The following is a 21,204-nucleotide window of genomic DNA, read 5'->3' on the forward strand; positions in this document are numbered from 1 at the left end:
CGAATGGAAGTCTCGTCCACCATCAAATCAAGAAAACGCCGTCAACGTCAAAGTGTTGTTTACACGTGTCGTTGTCCTCTCCTCTCTCTCCCTTTTCTTTTGTGACTTTCCCCTGAAAGATCCAGAAACGAGATTGGCGTTACCAAATGTTAGTCGGCTCGGAACGAAAAAGAAAAAAAAAGCCTTTGAATTGACGAGACGGCAAAGCTAAATGAGGGGAAAAAACGAAGGCACAGCTCGTTCGCAACCAGTGACCCGGAAACACACAAGATTATCATGACTGGGTAGGCAAGGCTCAACAAAGGCAGACACACGGCCATGAGCTGACCACAAACGGACCAACAACAAAGTAATAAAGGGCAGGAACAGGGCAAGCGAAGGCCCGTGATTTAATGCTCTAAGCATGGGACGGGCTGAGTGCGCCGGCAGCCAAGATGGCTTGCTGTGCTGCCTCTTGCACCGCAGCCAGAGGTTCCGTAGGCATGCCCTGAAGCTCTTCAATGCGATCAAAAAAGTCGCAGCGCAGCTTGCGGAGCTCATGCTTTTCCATCGGCAGCAGGGGACCTCCGAGTTCCATATACTCGCCCTTCTCAGATGTGAAGGGAGACCACAGGTTGTCCTCTTTACCTTTGACAAAATCTGTCCAGTACGAGGAAACCACCTCCGCCAGGAGTCGATCACGCAGAAGGCCAAAATCCTTTTGAAACAAAAAGACGTAGGGAATCTCCATGCCATGACAGGTGCCAATGCACGTGGGTCCCGGGATGGCGGGATCCCGATACTCGGTCGAGTTTGTGTTGTTGCGGGAAAAGTAATATTGGAAGGTTGTTTGGTTCGTGGCAGACATCCAACGAGCCTACAGCATGCAAGGCCAAAAAACGGAACATGCCCAAAACCAAGCCCAGCCCGAATGAGATCCGATCCGCATGGCAACGACAGCAAACGAACGATTATCCACACGGCGGCGGCAACGGTAAAGGCATACGTACCATGCGACGTGCAGGGCACGTAAATGCCTGGATAACACCGGTACACAAGTCGAGTCCAAGCGACCGACATGGACATGAGATGCACCCGAGTACAACAACAAGCGGTACATAAATTGCGGGGGATCAACGGGTGGCCTTACCCAGTCACCGAGCACATCAGCCATGGCCCACCAGACCGACTTGTAAAGTGGCACGGGGTACAGCACATTGAGCTCCAACAAGTTGCGCAGCTTGAACAAGACCCTGCACAGCACCCATCAGCAGTGTCAGCACCCGCGTCAGCGTGCGGAAAGTGCCTTTGGTGCGAGTCGGGGCGAAGGTGTGGACAGGCAGCAGCAGGCCAAAAAGGCTGTAGCCTCGGCATGCTCAACGTACGTCAAAGCACCCTCATAGAGCCAGAGGGGCAATTCACGGGGGAAAATTGCTGCGGCAAATGCCGTGCCTTCGTCCTTGTTGGACCCCAACAAGGTGGGCACCTATGCACAACCACGGGACCTGTTTGTCATGCGAGCTTTCCTTTTGCCCCACTTCCCGGTCCCTCAGCTTTCAGGCGCAGCAGCGGTAGCACTTGGGCATACCTGGCTTGCAATGTCTCCCTTGCGGGCCATCTCAATGGGATCTTCTGGAAGAAACACGCCGTCAATGACCGGGGCCCATTGGATGATGCCTGTGGTGTTTCCCAAAAGTTCGTCCGTGGAGGCCGCCAGCATGCAATCAAGCTTCTCCGTAGCAGAGCCCGTGCATCCCATGTTTTTAGCCATAGTGAAAAAGTCCAGGCTGGCCATGTTCAGCTTGTGGCGAGCCCAGAAGGATGCTCCGCCCGATTGCATGATGGCACGTGAGAACGCGCCCTTGGCAGATGGCTGGAGCAGCAGAAGGGCCACACTGGCCGCTCCCGCCGACTCTCCCCAGATGGTCACCTGAGCCGGATCACCACCAAAGGCAGCGATGTTGTCCTGTTGATGGTGCCATGTGTTGGGTCTGAGGTGAGCAGTGCGCGGGGGCCGAGGACAAAGTAACCACGATGAGGGAGGGGCTACCGGTACGCACGTGAACCCATTGTAGACCAAAGAGCTGGTCCTGTAGACCGTAATTGCCCACGCTGCTATCCGCATTACGACTCCGCAAGACTTCGTGGCCCAAAAAGCCAAAAACTCCGACGCGATAGTTGACGGACACAACCACCACTACATTGCCATTACATCAAGGAATCCAAGGTGAGCGCACGCGCCTTTCCTTTCCTTGCTGGGCTGGGCAACCCCCATGCTCCATGCATCGAAAATGCATAGACCAGGACAAGTGGAGACGAGGGAAAAGCCTGCATTGAAGCAACCATTCGGCAAGGGCGAGACCGAGCGAGGGGGCCGCACCGTTCTTCTCAGCCGCCAAGCGGGCGCCATCATACATGGCATAGCTTGTGGACCCGTTCACAAAAGCACCACCGTAGTACCAGATCATCACCGGCAAAGGCTCCGCTGGCTGGACCGCAGGTGTCCATACCTAAAGATGGCGCACGAGACATTGCATGTCAGCCGGCTTTGCATTTCATTGAACGCCCCCGGTCGGCAGGCTTTGGCAGTGTTACCTGAAGATACAGGCAATCTTCGGAGGAGGATGGAGCAAAGCCATTGGGACGCTGGGCACAATCGGGGGCAAAGGCCTTGGCAGATCGCGGCGCGGTCCAGGGCGTCACGGGTTGTGGGGCGCGCCAACGCAGATCCCCGATTGGAGGCTGGGCAAAGGGCACACCCAGGAAGGCGGTGACAGCATGCAGCGCGTGCTCCGTGCCCACCACGGGACCCGCCGAGGTGTGCACCGTCACATCATCGCCCCAGGCAACACCAAGAACCAGGGCCAGCAAGCCCAATGTCAAGACCGCCATCATGCACACGTCAACTGCAAGTGAAGCCAAAAGTGAGCTTTTGGAGAGAGAGCGAGAGAGAGAGAGAGAAGAGAGAGAGCGAGAGAGAGTGTGTGTGTGTGAGAGACATAACACACACAGAAGGAGAGAAAGAGAAAGAGAGACAGAGAGACGAAGAGACAGAGAGACAGAGACAGAGACAGAGACAGAGACAGAGACAGAGACAGAGAGACAGAGACAGAGACAGCGAGATGGCGGCTTTCACAACCACAAGTGATAGGCCCAAAAGAAGCTCATCAGCGGCGCGTGCAACAAGACATGCTTTGGTTGTCAGACTTTTTTCTACGATTCAGATCGATTTGTTTTCGACTCCTGGAAATGCGCTCAGCGCATGAAATGAGGGGGTGCTTCTGTTACGACTACTCGTCCTCATCGGTCAAATTCGTCTCAAGGACAGTGGTTTCTTGCCTCGGGCGAGAAGAGCCACTGGCACTGGGCTGTTGAATTGGACCAGGCTTGACCAGGTCGAGGGCTCGGCACAGCCGCACTTGAACATACTCCTGCGCCACGCGCTGGGTCAAACCATGGCAGTCGCCAATGTGGGACGGAGCGGCTGACAGATGCAAAGAAGATAAAACAAGTGAGAGCAGTCACCAAATCAAGCGTGCATCGGCCCAATTGAAACAGCAGCAGACGCACAGTCGTGGCGGGGAAGCGAAGCGTTGCAAAAGGGACAGATGCCCTTCAGCCCTAGGGTGGAGAGCTGAGGAGAAGGGGGGCGGAGGCATTGGCACACACGCACACAAAGAAGATGAATGCAACGACCCTGTACATTACTTGGCATTCAACGCCATCACACACGGGTAACCGCTCGCCAGTGCTGGAAAACAAGGGAAACACGCTCCCATGCAGCCAGCACGAGGCACGAGGGTTTTAGCCCAAGTCAAGTTGACTACCGTACATACCCCAAGCCCCAGCTCAATGTCCTCATCTTGAATACGCTCCAGACCGGGTTTGATGCGCTCAAAGAAGCGACCCGCCGCCTGTGTGCACACCACAACAGCCAGGCCAGGCACGCTCTCAGCACTCGTTGCCAACATTACAAATCCAGCCAAGCAGCGTGCCAGAGGGAGAGGTGGGGCAGATGGGCTCCGAGCTCACACCTCATGCAGCGTGCTTTGATAGCAACCAGCTTGTCGAGCACAAATTGCAAGTGCCTCCTGGTATGCCAGGGGCGTCGCTTCCAAGCTGGAGAACAGTGCTGCAAATTTCCATTTAACAACGGATTGAGCATGCTCATTCATCTTGTCTCGAGCACCAGGCGACCAGCGAGCCGGCTGCACGTACTGGAAACATTGCAGGCGGTCGCATGGGCCATGTTCTGCACATTGAGCTACCCCAACAAAACACGCGTAAGACATGCTGTTCCGCGCACACACCTGACGTGGTCAACCCCAAGGACTCACCGGCATGGCAGGCAGCTCGTCTGAGGGAAGTGCGTCACCGCTGTCACTCTCATCATCCGAGGTTGCTTCCTAAAGACAAGGCGGTGATTGAGCTCTCAATTTGTTTTGCAACCTCGGACTGAAAATTCCGCTGCCCTACCTCTGCGGCCGACCCCAACTCCTCAAAGGTCGAGGCAAACTGGCGCAGTGCTGTGGGCAAGGAGCCAGCAGCAAGGTAACTGGTGAGGGCTCGGCATAGAACCAGAATGATCCGTGGCAATCCACGAATCGTGGACCACGCCACAATGACTGACCTTCCCCTGCTTTATTGGACGGCTTTGCAGCACTAGAGCCGAGGACTTGTCGCCGCCAGCTCAGCTTTTCCCTGCACAGAGCACAGACAGTTCCCATGGCCACAGCCAAGGCGCGTCAGCATCCCGATACATGTGCTTTCGACCACACCACGCAGATATGCCAGATGAAGCGTGCTTGACCTACCTTTTGGAGCCCGACCGCCACTTCTCTAGCCAGTCCGTCATAGCCGGCACAAACACACGCAGGTGGTGTGCTTGCATCAGGTTCATGGCTCGTAAGAACATGGCATGGTCGGCCTTGTCGGTTCGGTTGCCGTAAAACTCTTCAAAGAAGCAGGCAGTGCGCAGGGCCATCTTGGCGGGTGGAGCTTCGTCGCTCTTCTGAGCCATCGTGTGTGGTTTGAAAGCCACATGACCCAATCGACGCGCGTCCTCGGGCTCACATTGATAAAACTTTCGCCTTAACAAAGTGCTCGCCTTGACCTTCTTGAAAATGTTTGTCTCTGCTTCCAGAGACATGAAGGGCCTCAGTGTCAACTCTATGCCACGGTGCGTAGCGGCATTCTGCCATGCCCCTGCACGCACCTCGGCCCAGCTGATGCCAGCCAAACCACCGCGGCTGGTGCCGACGGCATGTACGTCATTGGCCCACAGATTATGCCGCTTGCGCGTGACCGGGAGCGACACACGCCACTCCTGTCAGCAAGCGCAACGCAGGAACAGGAAAGAGCCGTGAGGAGAGTTTGTGAAAGCGCATTTCTATGCAAGATGCCGTGCCAGCTGAGGCGATCGGCACTCACATCTTCATCGTTAAAGTTGTAGATGAGTAGTAGCACCACAACGATGGCAGCCATGGCCTCTTCCACCTCGGGCACCGTGTCTGGAACCACTATACCCACACATGCCACATGTTTCTTAGGTACCAGCTTCTGCTGACTCCGCTATCGTGCCTACAAGCAGGCGCAACTTACGCAACCAAGCGGAATTGCCACCGCGAGTGGACGATGACTGATCCACTGCGCTCTCCGCCAGCTCCAGTAAACGATGGACCAATGGCGCCAGCGTCGGCAAACGCAGTCGCGCGCAAAGCTGTTCAACAGCAATTTCAAACGTGAAACAACACTCAAGATGCTCCAACTCGGCTCGAACACGCGCAAGGATGCATGCTTCACTTGAATAGGCCTACGAGCTTACATCCGTGGCAATGGGTTGCACCGCGACTTGTGCGGGCAGATCCACCCCGAGCACGCGCGCCCAGGCCATGATGCTGTTGTGCATTAGCCACCCACTGCGGTGCGGAGGGCCACTCACTGCAAGTGAGCGCGACTGATGACAGATGCGAGAATAAGCGCGTGCACAATGCAGTCCGCCTACCTGGGCTGCCGTGCGTGACGAAGGTAACTCTGCAGAGAGGGCGTAAGCTGGCCTCGCTCTCCATCACGAAGGGTGGTCCAGAAGTTGAAAAACGTGAGCTTGCCCTGTTGTGCCGTCCGCAGCAGCAAATGAGGGCCTGCGCTGCAGATGGCAGGGATAAAAGCTTCCTCAGCGCCGAGCAAGCAAGGACACACGCATACCTCGTGGCACATGTGCAGCAGTTGCACGCTGGTCACTGGAATGCGAAAGTAGCTGGAAGGGTATTGATCCAAGAAAGCACATGATAGCCGACAAAAAGCAGAGCCGTGAGACGTGTTGCAAACAAAATGGGGTTGGACTACGAGGGGCCCACCGCAAAAAAACAAGATTGATCATGCCTACCGCAAGGCTATGCCGTGAAGAAGCAAGGTAAAGTGTGGCTGTGGTAAGCAATTGAGCTGGTAAACGTGATGGCTGCGATCCACTCGGAGAGGCTGAAAAGGTGAGCGCACGTCTGCCTCAGGCTTCGATGAGCTTTCCTTTGATGCAGCTTCCGCGGTGGCCCCCTGAGTCATAACGGCGGCATTGCTGGCAGCCTCGGCGGGCGCTGCCGTGGCAGGGCCCATGGCTTCATTGGGCTCGGAATCATTGGCTAAGGGGCGCGTTGAAACAACACGATTCAGTCAGTCTCAGGTGGGAGGTGTTTTCATGTTTTTGAAAACTAAAACAGGGCAGGAGGCCTTACAGGTCTTCTCCGACGTTTCGGGATGAAGGAAAGAAAACTCGGCTTTCAGAATTCGATGCCCTATTAGATTCAGTATCAGTCAGTACCTGTGCGACGTCCGTGTGCCTTTCAAGGTGGCACACATGAGTCGATAAGGACGCGAAACTGAGCGCACTATCGACCTACGTTTGCCACGGGTCAGCGCCAAGGCCACCACCTTGGTGGCCAGCAGCTCCACAAACGGCTACCGGGCGCGAATTTGAAACCATGCCCAATGAGAGTCAGATCTGGAGCTCTCAAGCGTTGAAAGCCGGTCGAGGGTTGAGCAGGCCTGTTGCGGAAGGGTCACGGACCCAATATTCCGGCCCGAGAGCACAGCATTCGATGAGCTCCGTGGCCTGCATCCGGAGCAATCTTCGGAAGAGCGTCAGATATCGTTGAATGCACTCTCCTACATCGACGCTTGGCGCTTCTAGTTTGGGGCCCTAAACATTAGGGTGGCCGCCAGGAAAAGGACCACATGAGCAAAAAGGAGCGTTGGCCGTGACAAGAACGCGCCAGCCACATGTGCATCACAAGTTCCGAGCAGCACCTTGGGTTTTTTGCGAGTGACGGTGCGCCCCATAAAGTTGATGGCTGAAGCCTCTGCCTCTTCGTTGCGGACATCCTACCAGGCGAGATGAGATGAGATGACGACGTGAAGGAGAGGCCCCGGACACTCGTCTTTGAGCAAGATACCATGCAAGGCCCACCTGCGATAGGGTGCCACAGGCATTGCAAATATATTGTCCCAAAGAATCACCATCATCCTGGCTAAAGTTGGTGCTGCCGCATATGCGGCAGCGCAGCCCCATGCTGCCGGCGGTTACTCCCCAGCTCGTCCCGCGGTTCAAGAGTGAGCAGGTGAGCGAGAGAGAGAGCGCGAGAGAGAGCGAGAGAGAGAGAAAATTCACGTGGAAAAAACTGCGGACAACCCAACATCACACACACACACACACACATTTATTTGTTGTGGAAGATCAGGTCAGTGGTGACTCTCTCTCTCTCTCTCTCTCTCTCTCTCTCTCGATCTCTCTCTCGATCTCTCTCTCTCTCTGTCCTTCGCCTGCTGTGTTGGGCCTCGGGCAGACGAGATGGAGCTCATGCCCGATTGCCACGGCCAGGCGCAGTCCAACGGACAGTGCTGGCCCTGCTTCTACAAACGCAGACGCTGCTCGAGTGCTTGTGCACGTGCAACCATGATGAGCCGATCAATCTGGACCCTGGCAATCCTGTTGATGCTAGTGGTCTCTCCAGCCTTGGGCAAGTTTGTTTGTGCAGCAGACAATGGCGTGGATGAGAACCCCGGCACATATGCAACGCCGATTGGCAACCTGACTCATGATCAATGGCTGGAAAAACGACGTGAGGTCATTGCTGCGCTTTTTGGCAACAACGGCACGCTGCCAACAGCAAGCGACCCTGTTTTGGTCGAATCCGTACCTGGCCCTCAGGCTGCGGGCTGTCTGTGCTCAACGCTAGGCCATTGCGAAGCCAGCGAGTGTGTATGGGGCAACAACATGACCAAGCTCGTCTGGTCCATCTCCGCCTCGACAACGGACGGCTATACGCTCACGCTCAACTCAACCGTCTTCTACACGCTCAACACTAGTGGAGTCGCCCCACTGGCCTACCCTCCCTATGGTCCGCCAGAGATGCCGGGTGGTTCCGCGGCCAACAGCCAGCCTGCTACGGGACGGGGCAAAACGCTCGTGCTCTTCCACAATGGCCACTCACAGCCGTGTACCAACGACGAGCAAGGCTGCGTACCAGACTTTGATGGCTCTGTTGACTGGTTGAACCAGCTCGGTTACGACGTCATGAGCTTTCAAATGCCTTTGTTCCAATGCAATGCCGTTCCAAACGTACCGTGCCAGCACGCTTGGTTCCAGCAGTACGCAGATCGCGGCATGCCGACCATGCGCTTCTTTGTCGAACCAGTTGTGCGAGCCATCAACTACGCACGAGACGTGCTCAAGTATGAGCGAATCGCCATGATGGGCCTCTCTGGTGGTGGCTTTACCACCACGGTCCTGGGCGCCATCGACCCCCGTATTCAACTCTCGATTCCAGTCGCAGGATCGATCCCGTGCGATTTCAATCACTCAAGCTGGGACTTTGAGCAATACTGCGACGACCCATGGGCCATGGTATGTCGGCAAGCCGCACAGGCCCGCACTTGTAGGATGGTTCTGGCAAATTGCCCATTCTCTCTGCCTTGCCTCTCTTTGGAATAGCATCTCCATGCCCATGCTCATTATGATCTGCAATCTGAATGAACCTCCGCCCATTGTGCTGGCAGGTGCTCAACTACACGGGTTTGTATGTATTGGCTGGCTTGGAGGAAGGCCGCACCTCAGTGCAGGTGTTGCATGAACAGGTTCGTTGATAAACATGCCCCTCCCTGCCCTTTGCCACGACAACCATTGCACCGGGGGATCAAAAGCTCTGACTAGCACCATGCTTGTATCGAAATCTTGGTCGAGCCAGGACCCGTGCTGCTTTCACGCATGCTCGCGCCATGATCGGATTCGGGCGTATAACTCTTATGTCAAGGCTCAGATTGCCGGTCATTTTCAGACTGTAGCCACGCCTGGTAACGTCCATGAGGTATGGGTGTCATGAGGGACTCGGGTTGCCATGTCCCGACGAACCCAATGCCCGCCATCGCATTGACACCGTGCCTCATGCTTGCATACTCAGATCAACCCGCGAGACAAAACGGTCGCTGCCATGCTCTTGGATTTGGTCACAAATCAAGAGGACCTTCCCACAGACCTTGTCTCCCTTCTGCCTTACAATTTGCTCCGCGCATATTAAAACAGTATTGGAAGGTGGTTTTGTCGACTGCTTCTGCGCGACACACTTTCAGCGAGCCTGTAATCAATTCAAATTTTTTGATTCACCCTGCACAAACTCAGAGAACGTGCTGACAAAGGTCTCTAGGCACCATTGACGTTGTTCGGTGTGCTCTTTTCCGGCCGGCCTTCGGGGCATGTGATTGAGGAGAGAATGCTTGAGGCTGGAAACCATATTGTCAAATCGGATCCCGAATTGATACTTTGCAGCCACTGTTTTGAACAGAGTTAGCACATGCTCGATCGGATATAACCGCATGATGGACGCAGGCACCTCCAGGCCGCCTGGGTGGTCATCCATAGATTCATCTGTAATTTCCGGCAAGAGACAATCACAAAGCATACACAGGAGATATGGCAGCCGGCGCGGGTCGCAGTACGAAACTAAAGCAGCCTTTTCCATATGACGCCTGCAACCTTCATAGACATTGCACCTAAAGTTATGGAAGTAGCCGCGGTAAAAGTAACACCAAGCTAAATCACGCTCAGCCTGTGCTGCTCGGTAGGAGGGATACGCAGAAAGGTACGCCGCGTAGCCCAAGTCGCAGTACTGGTCGCGTAAAAGTGGTTGCGTGGCAATCTCGAAAAAGCCCAGGAACAGCTTTGGCGAGACAACTGCTTGCCAAAACTCATAGACTGCGCCCTCCACTATGGGTCCAGCGAAAATACTACGCCGGTAAATGAGTTCCATCTTGAGAATGTTGCCGCAAACATCGCCAAAGCCATCCAGGCCGTCTAGAATGGGTGCCTCGTCTTCTGGCTTGGCTGCCGGCATGATGTGCAGCTTGAAATATGGTTGCCGGCCAACAATGTCAAGAATTTGTTCAATGCGGTACATGTCCCAGAGGTCGTCATCTCTGCTGAACACCAGGCGCACGTTTTCCTCTGGTACCTCCTGGAGCAGCGTCTGTTGCAGGTGTGTGGCTATACCAGCGTAGTGCTCGAATGGCTGCTGTGGCGTGCAGCGATAGAGTGTCGTGACTTTAAATTGCGCAAGCATGGCCTGGCATGCTACACGTAGTTTTGGGGCACATGACCAGCTCAAGATGAGCTCATGGACTTGAATGGACTGCTTCGTTGCTGATGTCAGGCATGTCGACAGCTTTGCGAGCTGGTCTTCATCTGCAATATGACTGGCCATACAGGCAACGATCATGGGCTTGCCTGGACTAAAGGGTGCTAAGGAAGGTGGGACGCAAAGTAATACATTGACATCAAACACGACATCTGCTTTCAACTTCAGACCCGCCAGTTGTGCCAACTGCATGAGCCAACGCGTGAGCACACGCTGTCGACAGGGAGAGGCCTTTGTGTGTCGCTTGCTATAAATGTCAAACAGCCCACGCAACCCTTTTTGATGAGGTCTTGCATTCTGCCAGACAAAAATAAGCTCAAAAAAGTCCTTGTCTGAGATGTCGTCACCCCATTGGCGGCAAAAGCACGTGGAGCAGATTTCCAAGAGTCCAACCAGGCCTGGCACTGCCCGCGCGTTGCGTCGGCATGGCTGTCGGCACTGGACGCAAGGATTGCACTCCTTTTTGTGATGCCGCCAATGCTGCTTTTGGCACTCTGCATTGCAATAAGCCGTCATGGAACACGCGGTACACCGCTTGAGGCGCTCACCGGTTCCACCGCAGTTGGCACACACCAGGTGCACCAATGCTTCGATCGACATGACGACTTGGGATCGCTGGATGAGATTAAGTCCTCAACAACTGTTGTTGATCACATAGTGGTTCTTGCAAGCAAAAAAAAAAAATGGAAAAGAAATCATGATCATACAAGCACAGATCATGACTCAAAGCCTTGTGTTTTTTTTTTTTTTTGAAGTCTTGCTGATCGCTGGTTCGACGCGTCGCTCAAGCTCCGCATATTGGGCGGTTCACTCCACTTCGCCGCGAACGAGGGCTTCGGATCACGTTCATGCTCAGGAGCTGCCCTCGCCGAGTTATTTCAGCATTTTGCTTTGATTGTGCTTTGGGCAGCGTTGGCTTTTTGATTATTGCCAGCATGCCCAGCGTCTGCATCAAGGGCGTCGCCAGGTTCCGACACGATGGCAAAGTGTGGACTTCTCACAATGCCTGGTGCAGTTTTACGGAAGATAAAAATGGCCGGCCACGCCCCATCAAGTTTTACGGTCAAAGACCACGCAGCGGCGGCCCTTATGCCAAGCCCTGGTTTGGAAAGCAGGAATTGGACAGAATGAAGAAGCAGGCGAAACGAATGTTTCAACGCATGGCCGATAAACATCAAGCGTCAGGTCAAGTGCGACATGCTCCGGACATGAAACCCCATGAGGAAGGTCTTTGCGAGCGATGTCAAGAGCTTAAATTTCCTTGCAATGGAATGTTGGTTGATGTGATGGGCAAGCAGTTTACAATCAACAAGCGAGACCGACTGGAGCGAAAGAAGCGCCTTCGCGATGGCGAGAAAAAGACGTTGTATCACCAGACGAGTCGGGACGTGGCTGAGCTCATTAAGAAGACTCAAGAGATGAAGCCGGGGCAGGTGGGCCTTGCTGGTGGCGGTATATACTTTGCATTGTCGCCAGAGGACACACACGGCAAGGCTCAGCATCTTGGACCCATCCTCGAATGCACCGTGTATCTCGGGAATACAAAACAACTAGGACCTAGTGGCGACCCTAGTCTTGACTTTCAAAAGCTCCAGAACGACCCAGAGGGCCCGTATGATTCGGTACTGATTTTGCGAGACCGCCCAGAGTATGTCGTCTACATGTCTGACCAGGTGGAAGACATTTGCTATCACAACTGACGCTTTGCTTGACTCTGAGTAACCGTGGTGTGTGATGTGGCTCTCTTCTCTTCTCTCTTCTCTTCTCTCTTCTCTTCTCTCTTCTCTTCTCTCTTCTGTGACATCTTCTCTTCTCTCTTCTCTTCTCTCTTCTCTTCTCTCTCTATTTATTCACTTTTTTTCCGTTGCTGTGTGTATTCGATGGTGTTGTTGGTGTGCTCTTTTGCCTCTGGACCGGCTGGGTTTTTTGCTTTGTCTATCCGAGAAAGACCGCCTCAATTGTTCTGGCGTGTTGTACTTGTATGAATCGACATGTGAATTAACCAATCGAATTAAAGAGCTTCTCTCGTCGTCTGGATATGCTTCACTGGTTGGCCCTGTCCTCTGTTTTGGCTCTGTCGCGATGGAGATGGATGTGCGGCTGACCGCAACACTCGAGTCGGGCATTGGGCGTTCTGGATGACCGGACACTCGCGCTTTAAGTGCAGAAGTATCTTCAGCATGACAATATCAAAATTAACAATGCTGAATCTTCAAGGCCTCAGACTTCAAAAAAAAAAAAAGTCAATTATGGCGTTGCTTACAGATTTCGCGCTGCTACTTGTGTAAAACATAGACACCACGGGGTGCCTGCTCATGTAGCCAGAAATGACTAGGAAGTGACCGAAGAGCAAAACACGAATGAGAGGAACAAGACGGGGAAAAAAGAAAAGAAAAATAAAAAAACAAAAAACAAACAAACAAAATTCAAGAGAAATTCGACACAAATTAGCCAAAATTCCAGCCTGGTCAAGCAACATCAACACACCTGGTAAAAGGGTATCCTGTGTACAAGCGCTCCATGAAATGCTTATGGATCACATAGTTAAAAGCCGCCATGTTACAATTGACCTACCACGCACGACAGTGAATAGACGCGTGGCCAACGCACGCCCAGCCCGCATCCACCGATACCTACATCGGGCGGCAGCTCGTCCAGGACGCTGACCATTCGAGCCAGAAACTCCAGCACCACGGTGCGATGCCCACCAAAGACACCGGCATTAAACATGAGAGGTCGGTCCAGGACATCCTCCAGGTCTGGCAGCCGGGCATGCATGTCGCACTCCTGCAAAGAGGCCCGTAGCCAAGGCTACAAAACCACCACAACAAGCGGGCACGTTGCACATCACGCAGGAGCGCCGCACCCACCGACACAGCTCGTGAGTCCTCGCAAAGACAAGCAAGGAGCAGACAGCTGCAAAGCTCAAGACAATACGTCTGGCGTTGTTGACAGATCAAGGCAGGGCGCGATGGTATCGGCCGACGTGGCCGAGCCTTCAACCAACCATACTGCGCATCGAGTCAAAGAGGTCGTTGTCATGACCCACAAAGAGCACATCGTCGTTGACACTGCTCATGAGATCAAAGGGGTCAGCCTGCAGAATCACATCTGCAGCCCCACAAAAGGCACAGGCACAAAACGGCACTGTGAGTTCATGCCCAAGTATTGGCGAAAACCGGCCATCATGCATGACAAACCTGAGGCGTCAGTCATGAGCACGCGGCTAAGGCTCGGATGAGCCCGAAGGTGATCCAGGTACGCATAGAACCGGGCATCATTGGTGGAGCGCGAGCCGACGCTCATGCGCACAAAATTCATACCCGAGGGCTGCAAACTGGATACAAAGTTAGACCCCAGTTCTACGACACGTGCAGAGGCACGTTGTGTGAACCATGGCCTAACGGGGTGTTCATTCATTGCCAAGCATCCGAGTTTCCCTCTTCACGCGGACAAAATGCTCAAAGTTCACGGGGTGGTGTGACGACAGACCATCGTGGAAGATGATGCCGTTCAAGTTGAGCTGCACAAGCGACAGATGCCAGCCCCGCATGTACCCGTACTGGTCCGGATGCCTAGCCAAAGGTTGAGCAGACGCAGCGCACCAGCAAAGTCCATCGCATGACATCACCACCAACAGCAGACAGCAGTCAAGCAACGCAGGTAGGTGCGCAGGTTTATGAACAACGGACGCACCGGCGAATACGATGCTGCGGGTCGGCAACACTGGTCAAGTAGGTGGTCAAGACTGCATCGCTCTTGCCTCTTTGGCAGACCCTGAAGCAGCACAGATCAAGCCCCAGGTTCAAGGCGGGCTTTTCGCAGTCAGAAGCAGTTTGGACGGATGTTTGATGGCGCACCTGTGCAACATTGGCTCGAGGGAAGAGGCAGCTAGGCTCAGATCCAGTTGCGTATCAATCTCAAAGTCAGGGCTGCTTGCCAGCGCTTTCCCTGCCAATGCTTGTTGTGAGCTGCTTGCATCTTTGTCTGCATTGGCAGCCATGGCCAGTAGTGCGCGGCGGGCGGCAGGTTCTGCGGCGCAGCCAGCGACCTCGACTGCGCGCACCAGCTCCACCAGAGGCCAGGGGTGTTTGGTGGCGGAAATTCGAAGCTGCCTAATGTCCCACAGCAGATGCCAAACTTCCTCAGCCACGATGCTGCAAAGATGTCGTCAGCACAAAATTCCAACAGGCAGGGGAGTACCTGGGCAGTGGTGCAGCGTCGTGGGCTGCCACATCTGTCAGCCATGCCCTGAGGCGAGAGCCATCTAGCAGGTGCCGCCAGGGAGCCTCAAAGTAGGGCCAATCGGCGGGGCGCCATAGCTCATGCCGCAAGGCACGTCGTATAAGAGGAAAAAGTCCGTCATCTGCCGGATATAGATCGGGTACTTCATCCAAAAGAGCAAGCGTGCAGTGTTCGTACAAGTGGCAGAGGGTGTGCACGCCCTGAACCACTTCCAAAGGCACCTGACATTTGTGACAAGAGGAACGTGGGCTGCACTTGTGAGATGACGAGTGCGACCGCCATTGGGGAGTCACTTTTAAGCTAGTTGCCGGCTCACGCACCAGCGGAGGGGCCAAAACCAACACACGCGGCGAAGGCACTGGGAGAGTCAAGAGCAGACGCTGAAGGCAGCCAATATTTCGGTGTACGTCGTGAATGGCTACGGCGAGAGTACATGACACACCAGGGATGGTTAGTATAAGCCGACAAGGGACAGGGATGGCTGCCTTGGCCATGATGCCGGTTGGCCACTTTGATGGTCGACTCACGAGCACTCGCTCCAGTCTGTGCAGAGGCGGTGGATGGGCGAAGCGTGAACACAATCAAGCTGGCAGCTGCAGCCAGCTGGCGCAAAGGGGACCACACGGCCAAGCTAGTGCAGTCTTCTACAATAGGCACATCTTGACAGGTGCTACGGTTGCCCGAAAGCACAGAACGTGCGTTGGCCTGACCATTCTACAATAGATGAAGGAGGAAGCATCAGGAAGGGTGGCCGGTACCTTTGGTGGAACAGCTCAAGCCAGAGCAGCAACTCGACCCGAGTCTTCGACTTACTTGGTCCAGGGCTATGCAATCGACTAGGCTCGAGGGTTCCAGTTGTGCGGCTAAAAAGGTGCCCAAACTGGTGTCGGCGCCCAGAAGGAGGAGTCGTGGCTTGGACCGTGGCTCAGGTTGAGTGGCACCCGTCTGGTGGGCTCCACTGTTGCCTAGCCAGCCCTGAAGAAGGTAAATCAAGAGACTCAACAGTGCCATAATCAACACCAAGCTCCGAATCCACCGCCCACGCAGCCTCAGCCACCGGGGGCCCACCACAGCTCGTCCTGCCATGCTCCCCCCTCTCCGCCCGCCTCCCCCATCACCCCTTCCTGTCGTGTCGACCTGCTGACGACAAGAATGACCACTTTGTCAGACACATTTGTCAGACAATCTGGCACTTTCAAGCTTCTCGTCCATATGGTTGTGCTGCTGGAAGGTCCGGGGGGTGGGGCGGCGGTATCAGTGTATGGGCGTTTCTGTGCGAGTGCGGGAGGGGAGGCAGGTGTGCGGTAGAGCGGGGTCAAAGGCGGGAAGATTGAGGGGCTTTGTGCAGCTGAAGGCACAATGGCTCGGTGGATCGGCGCAGCCGTGGCATTGCTTTGCAGGTTTGTATCACACCTGCCGGTGATGTGTGCTCATGCCGCATCATCGGGTCTAATATTATTATGTTACATGTGTCGCAGTGTCATGGCCAGCGAGGAAGCGGGGATCGAGCAACACGGCATTGCACCGTCAGGCTCTTGCACTGACGTCCGGGAGTGCGAAGGAGCCGATTTGCCACTCAATTCAGGGGGTGCGCTGCAATGGCAGCCACCCCCGCAAGAGCACGCCCACTTGCTCAGCGACACGTGTACCATCCCGCGAGTTGCAGCTCGCATTTGGCGCGAAGGAGCGGGTGGTAGCGATCCGACCCCGTTTCTCGACTTTCCGTTTATTTTAGAGAATGGTACGCGCGACCACTGTGCATGACTTGCTGGGCTTGTTTGAGCCGTACGCCTTGGTGCTAATACTCACCGGCGCCGTTCGGCTTGTTGGCGGTGGTGATTGGTCTGGCCGTAACTTGAAACTGCGGTCTCAGGCTTTGAGAATGCACAATTTCGACAGGTATCGAGCATTTTCCGGGACACAGACGGGTAGAAAGGTTGTGTATTGTTGGCGGAGGAGCACGGGGGCGTGCGCACGTGTGCGGAAGATGCAAGGGCCATCCGTGTGCGTGTGGATGCGTTTCGTGGTGGGAGCTTGCCAAAACTTGACTTTGGTGGATGACTCTGTGGGGTCATATCCCGACTGCGCTGCGCATAGATGACGGAGAAGGAGGCTCTCCTGAGTCGGTTTGGAGCCACCAATGTGACTCTCAGTTCGGCCAACACGTTTAGTTATGCCAAGCGCGACATGCTGTTTCGCGATTATGTCGAGGTGCGGCATGCTTGAGGTTGAGCTGATGATGCGTGAACTCATTGCTGTGGCGACCTTGGTGTGGGACCGTGCAGCAAGAGCTGGTGCCTCGCGTCTTGACGGATGTGGCCGGGGAGACTTGGTACATGTTTGGCAATAACAACTGTGAGAGCATGCGATGTATTCCTTGATCGCCTACCCAATTTGGAAAAGGACCACATCTCTGCTTGTGCGGCACCTCGATCCTGCTCACTCTTTTTTTTTTTCTGCCTGTCCCTGTCTCTATTCCCTGGCTCTCTCCTTTCCTGCCTTTCCCCACTCGCCTTGAACCTTGCTTTTCTTGGGTGGTGGCGGCGTGGAATGTGGTGACGGCCTGGTCAGACTCGGATTGGACCAACTTTACCGAATGGTACGATCGACCAAGCTATGGCTATGATCGCGAGCCCTTTTTCAGCTTTGGAATCGGTGGCAGTGGCTCGGGCGTGCCATTTCACACTCACGGTGGAGGTACGATGGGCTTGCGAGCCGCCAAGTGGCTTTCTTGAATTCTTTGGGACCAGAATTGCCATGGTCAAGTTGAATCGTTGCTTTCGAGCCTCCTCTCACGATGGACTGACAGTGTTTGCCGAGGTCTTGCATGGGGTCAAGCGCTGGTTCTTGACACCACCTGAGAGCAAGCCCACCTTTAGTCCCGACGAGACTTCTTTCTACTGGCTGCATCACGTAGGTGATCTCCGTCGCACAAGGCATGCTGGCAGGGCAACTGGGCGTCGAGATTTAGCTCACATCCCGATGGAAAAACATTGACGGTCCGGACTGGCCAATCTCTCAGGTCTACCCAGACACGCACATGTTGGAGACGGAGATGCAAGAGTGTGTTTTACAGCCAGGCGAGGTCTTGTGGATCCCCACCCGATGGTGGCATGCGACCCTCAACATTGGAGACACAGTTTTCATCAGCACCTTCCTATAGTGTGCGATCATGCTTCATGGGACAGGGGTGCGATGCCAGCCTGCCTCCTCCCCTCTATCTCGTCAAATTTTAAATGCTCAAGCTTCTTCTCTTTCGAAAGTATAATGATGCCATGGCTCCATCACACTTGGAGCCCCAAAACCCAAGTCGAAGATATAAGACGCCATCTTCTTGGACGGCCAGCCTTCTTTGTGAACACCGTTTGCTCTTCACCTCCTTGGCCAGCTTTTCCACAAGCGCTTGCTCTCAAACAGAGCACCCCCCACCCCCATCTACCCGGCCCCGCCAACTCAATCGGCAGGTGTCCCAATCTGCTCCAGATTACACCATCGTGCATGTGGTGTGTTCCATCCTGCTGGCTGCCCATTCGTTCTTGACGTTGCTTACATGCATGCATGTCAAAAGGAGCCCTTGTTGGAAACGACTTGATTCAGATCCTGGAACCTACGGCTCGTTGCTGGGCAAAGGTGTCCGCTGCCATGTCAAGCGGGTGCTCGGCAGCTCAGGCAGCCAATTAGCTTGTGCAGTGCCATCAAGCGGACGCCACCTTTCTTGGGTGCGCCCTTCTAGACAAAGGAACGCCACGCGTAAGATGGCATGCCATCGCGGAAAAAAAAAAAAGCAAAAGAAAATCTCTTCGTGCCATCGTCAGAGATTGCTCCCCTCCCATTTCCGACTTTGCTGAATAACATCGCTGTCGTGTCGGAGGAGTTGGCCTGGTGGCTTTGCGGGTGGCACACGTCAATCTAGCGCTTGGTTGCCGTTTATTTTCCAGAGTCTGGATCTGTTTTTCCATTGGCGGCCCATTGGCTGCCTCATCGCAAGCTACCGCTCCACTCGGCCACAGTGCAACGCGTGGTCGACAAAGTCTTAAGCGACCCTCGCATTTGCTTGTTCCTGTTGTCTTGCGCGCTGCGGTCCTTGACTGTTGATGACCGTGCCCGCTGAAGAACAACCAATTTTCCTTCGTCGACCCTTTTCCCAGATCTGCCAGCGCTCGTGCTCGCGCTTGCCGCTTTTGCTTTCTCGCCCTCCTGCATTCTCGGGCAGGCACCACCTCCATTGATCAACGGAATGACCCGCGGTTCGACCGCTGGCGGCAAAATGACCGCGTTCTGGCTGCTGTTGGTGGCGGTTAGCCAGGCCTACCCCTTGCTGGACGACGCGTACTCACCGGCTGAGGAATTCTCCAACGATCTCGCAGAGCGTGTTTCGCGTGAATCCGCTCTTAGCCCCGATCTGCGCGCTAATCCGGACACTTGTGTGGCGCTCAATCCACATAGCGTCTTTTACAACCGCGTACCCAAAGCGGCCAGCACCTCCCTCAAGACGCTGGCCTCGCAACGTGCGCACAAAAACGGCTACATTCACATTTCCAGCACCGTCTACAACGATCGCGGCTTTTTTGAAACGGACCAAGAGGAAGCCAATGTTCAACGCATTCAGGCCATCTTTGATCAGTACGATAAGGTTCTGTACGACCAACATATCCGTTTCCTGAACTTTAGCAAGTTTGGCAAGCACCAGCCCGCCTACATCAACATGGTCCGCGAGCCCATCTCCCGAGCCGTGTCCACCTACTACTTTGCTCGTGTGGGCCAGCACAGCCGACGGGATGAGATTCGTGCCCTCCTTGGCGAGCAGGCCGATTGGGACATCAACACTTGCATTGATCGCCGTGAGGAATGCCGCTGGTTCACTTCGAAGATTGAGCACTTTAACCTCATGACCCGCTTCTTCTGCGGCCATTCCGAAGCCTGCCGTGTTGTGGACGATGCCGCCTTTGAGGTCGCCAAGTACAACCTCGAGCATAACTTTGTCTTTGTGGGCGTCACTGAGCGCTTTGCCGAGTCGGTGCGCGTGCTTGAGAAGATTCTGCCCAAGTTCTTTCGAGGCGCCTACCGTACCATCTCCAGCGCTGCTCCCGACGCGTCTCGTCAAAATGTCAATAAGAAAGCAGGTGCCAAGCCCAACCAGGAAAACCTGGAGATTCTTCAACACTTGGCCCGCTACGATCTCGCTCTCTACCAGTTTGCGTCGGGCCTCTTTGAGCGCAAGCTGCAAGCTTGCTTTAGTGGCTTGGACGTGCCAGCGGCTGAGCAAAGTCCAAGCCTGGGGGAGCAGACCAGCCAAGGTGGTTCCTACGACGTGAACGGGTTCTCTGTTCCTCGAGCATGATCATGCCAAGCCTTTTTTGTATCGTGAACCTTTGTTGCTTTTTCTCGTCCCTGGTCCAGGCATATACAGCTTAGCACAGACCTCGTTTGGGCACGGTCCCTTTCTAGTATTGTATGTGGTGGGTCATTCTTTGGCGTCGTCGGGTCACAAAGCAAGGGTGTCGGTGCTCCGGCCCCTTTGCTACCCTTATTATTGCATCTCAACCCACGTTTGAAATACTCGGGTCTCTTTGGGTCGAAGAACGTGTTCTTGACTGTGGTTTCTTCAACCCCTTTTTATCTACCTGTGTTGGCCAGCTTTTTCAAAAGTAAAATCGAAAACATCATGTTTCATCGTGAATGCGTTCATCTCTCATCAATGTCATGGCCTGTCAGTCAGGCAGTGTGGTCAGGCAGGGCTGCCATGTGATCTAAGATCTGTGTGCTTAGGGCCGTAAGCGTTGGGCAAGTCTCACGACGGTGGTCTGTAGCACCACAAGCATGGCAATGGCTTGTGGTCGGCCCGCCGCTAGATGGTGTGCATTGGTGCCCGGGTGGCTGTGTGCAGAGCAGAGCAGAGTGCATCGTTAGGATAAAAAGAGATAGAAAAGATCAAGACCGGAGCCGGGCCGCGGTGGTTGACAAGGTAGAGAGAAGCAGGAAGTCATGGCGCCGACAAGAGATTTATCACAGTCGCACCTGGCACCGCGCGCAGGTTTGACAGTGACGACGACCGGGTTTGACACATGTCTGACAGAGCGCACAGTGGACAAAGGTGCGCCCGTCTTGGGAGGTACAGGTGCCACATGCTGCACAGTGGCGGTTGTTGCGATGCCGATACGCTTGACACGGTTCACAAAACCTGAGACAATGTCAATCCGCACCAACCCATGCAATGTGTGAGGCGTGCGTGGGCCCCAATGTTCCCGAACGCTCTACCCGAACACTTCACCCACCAATAGCCCTCCTTGCTCGGCAAGGG

The 21,204-nt window shown here is 54.6% G+C and overlaps 7 protein-coding genes across 7 annotated transcripts; 3 read left to right on the forward strand and 4 right to left on the reverse strand.

Annotated features, from left to right (window-relative positions):
* Positions 1 to 175: 175 nt before the first annotated feature.
* On the reverse strand, positions 176 to 2,889 carry MONBRDRAFT_31457 (uncharacterized protein). Its single transcript, XM_001743828.1, has 7 exons — positions 2,575 to 2,889; positions 2,360 to 2,489; positions 2,040 to 2,176; positions 1,568 to 1,945; positions 1,365 to 1,465; positions 1,130 to 1,232; positions 176 to 856 (listed from the first exon to the last, which is right to left on the reverse strand). The coding sequence occupies exons 1-7, from the start codon at positions 2,872 to 2,874 to the stop codon at positions 398 to 400; spliced, it is 1,608 nt and encodes a 535-aa protein (XP_001743880.1). The 5' UTR covers positions 2,875 to 2,889; the 3' UTR covers positions 176 to 397.
* A 380-nt stretch (positions 2,890 to 3,269) lies between these two features.
* On the reverse strand, positions 3,270 to 7,540 carry MONBRDRAFT_23400 (uncharacterized protein; the record flags this gene model as incomplete). The annotated part of the gene is made up of 18 exons (XM_001743829.1): positions 3,270 to 3,463; positions 3,550 to 3,613; positions 3,816 to 3,893; positions 4,014 to 4,111; positions 4,198 to 4,243; positions 4,317 to 4,385; positions 4,456 to 4,505; positions 4,610 to 4,680; positions 4,794 to 5,305; positions 5,410 to 5,498; positions 5,581 to 5,698; positions 5,804 to 5,935; positions 6,184 to 6,235; positions 6,365 to 6,614; positions 6,873 to 6,930; positions 7,040 to 7,171; positions 7,279 to 7,353; positions 7,439 to 7,540. The coding sequence occupies 18 exons, from the start codon at positions 7,538 to 7,540 to the stop codon at positions 3,270 to 3,272; spliced, it is 2,190 nt and encodes a 729-aa protein (XP_001743881.1).
* Positions 7,541 to 7,924: 384 nt separating this feature from the next.
* Positions 7,925 to 9,114, forward strand: MONBRDRAFT_6255 (uncharacterized protein; the record flags this gene model as incomplete). The annotated part of the gene is made up of 2 exons (XM_001743581.1): positions 7,925 to 8,875; positions 9,028 to 9,114. The coding sequence occupies 2 exons, from the start codon at positions 7,925 to 7,927 to the stop codon at positions 9,112 to 9,114; spliced, it is 1,038 nt and encodes a 345-aa protein (XP_001743633.1).
* Positions 9,115 to 9,608: 494 nt separating this feature from the next.
* MONBRDRAFT_36134 (uncharacterized protein) lies at positions 9,609 to 11,258 on the reverse strand (the record flags this gene model as incomplete). Its single annotated transcript, XM_001743830.1, has 1 exon — positions 9,609 to 11,258. One exon carries the CDS (start codon positions 11,256 to 11,258, stop codon positions 9,609 to 9,611), a length of 1,650 nt encoding a protein of 549 aa, XP_001743882.1.
* A 335-nt stretch (positions 11,259 to 11,593) lies between these two features.
* Positions 11,594 to 12,358, forward strand: MONBRDRAFT_31459 (uncharacterized protein; the record flags this gene model as incomplete). The annotated part of the gene is made up of 1 exon (XM_001743582.1): positions 11,594 to 12,358. One exon carries the CDS (start codon positions 11,594 to 11,596, stop codon positions 12,356 to 12,358), a length of 765 nt encoding a protein of 254 aa, XP_001743634.1.
* A 528-nt stretch (positions 12,359 to 12,886) lies between these two features.
* Positions 12,887 to 15,989, reverse strand: MONBRDRAFT_31460 (uncharacterized protein; the record flags this gene model as incomplete). Its single annotated transcript, XM_001743831.1, has 12 exons — positions 12,887 to 12,989; positions 13,146 to 13,228; positions 13,296 to 13,469; positions 13,666 to 13,769; positions 13,859 to 14,020; positions 14,151 to 14,233; positions 14,355 to 14,435; positions 14,519 to 14,815; positions 14,862 to 15,124; positions 15,224 to 15,321; positions 15,431 to 15,617; positions 15,717 to 15,989. 12 exons carry the CDS (start codon positions 15,987 to 15,989, stop codon positions 12,935 to 12,937), a joined length of 1,860 nt encoding a protein of 619 aa, XP_001743883.1. The 3' UTR covers positions 12,887 to 12,934.
* A 3,181-nt stretch (positions 15,990 to 19,170) lies between these two features.
* Positions 19,171 to 20,244, forward strand: MONBRDRAFT_15088 (uncharacterized protein; the record flags this gene model as incomplete). The annotated part of the gene is made up of 1 exon (XM_001743583.1): positions 19,171 to 20,244. One exon carries the CDS (start codon positions 19,171 to 19,173, stop codon positions 20,242 to 20,244), a length of 1,074 nt encoding a protein of 357 aa, XP_001743635.1.
* Between the last annotated feature and the right edge of the window lie 960 nt (positions 20,245 to 21,204).

This window comes from Monosiga brevicollis, genomic scaffold (genome assembly GCF_000002865.3).
Source record: "Monosiga brevicollis MX1 MONBRscaffold_4 genomic scaffold, whole genome shotgun sequence".
NCBI classification, from domain to species: domain Eukaryota; class Choanoflagellata; order Craspedida; family Salpingoecidae; genus Monosiga; species Monosiga brevicollis.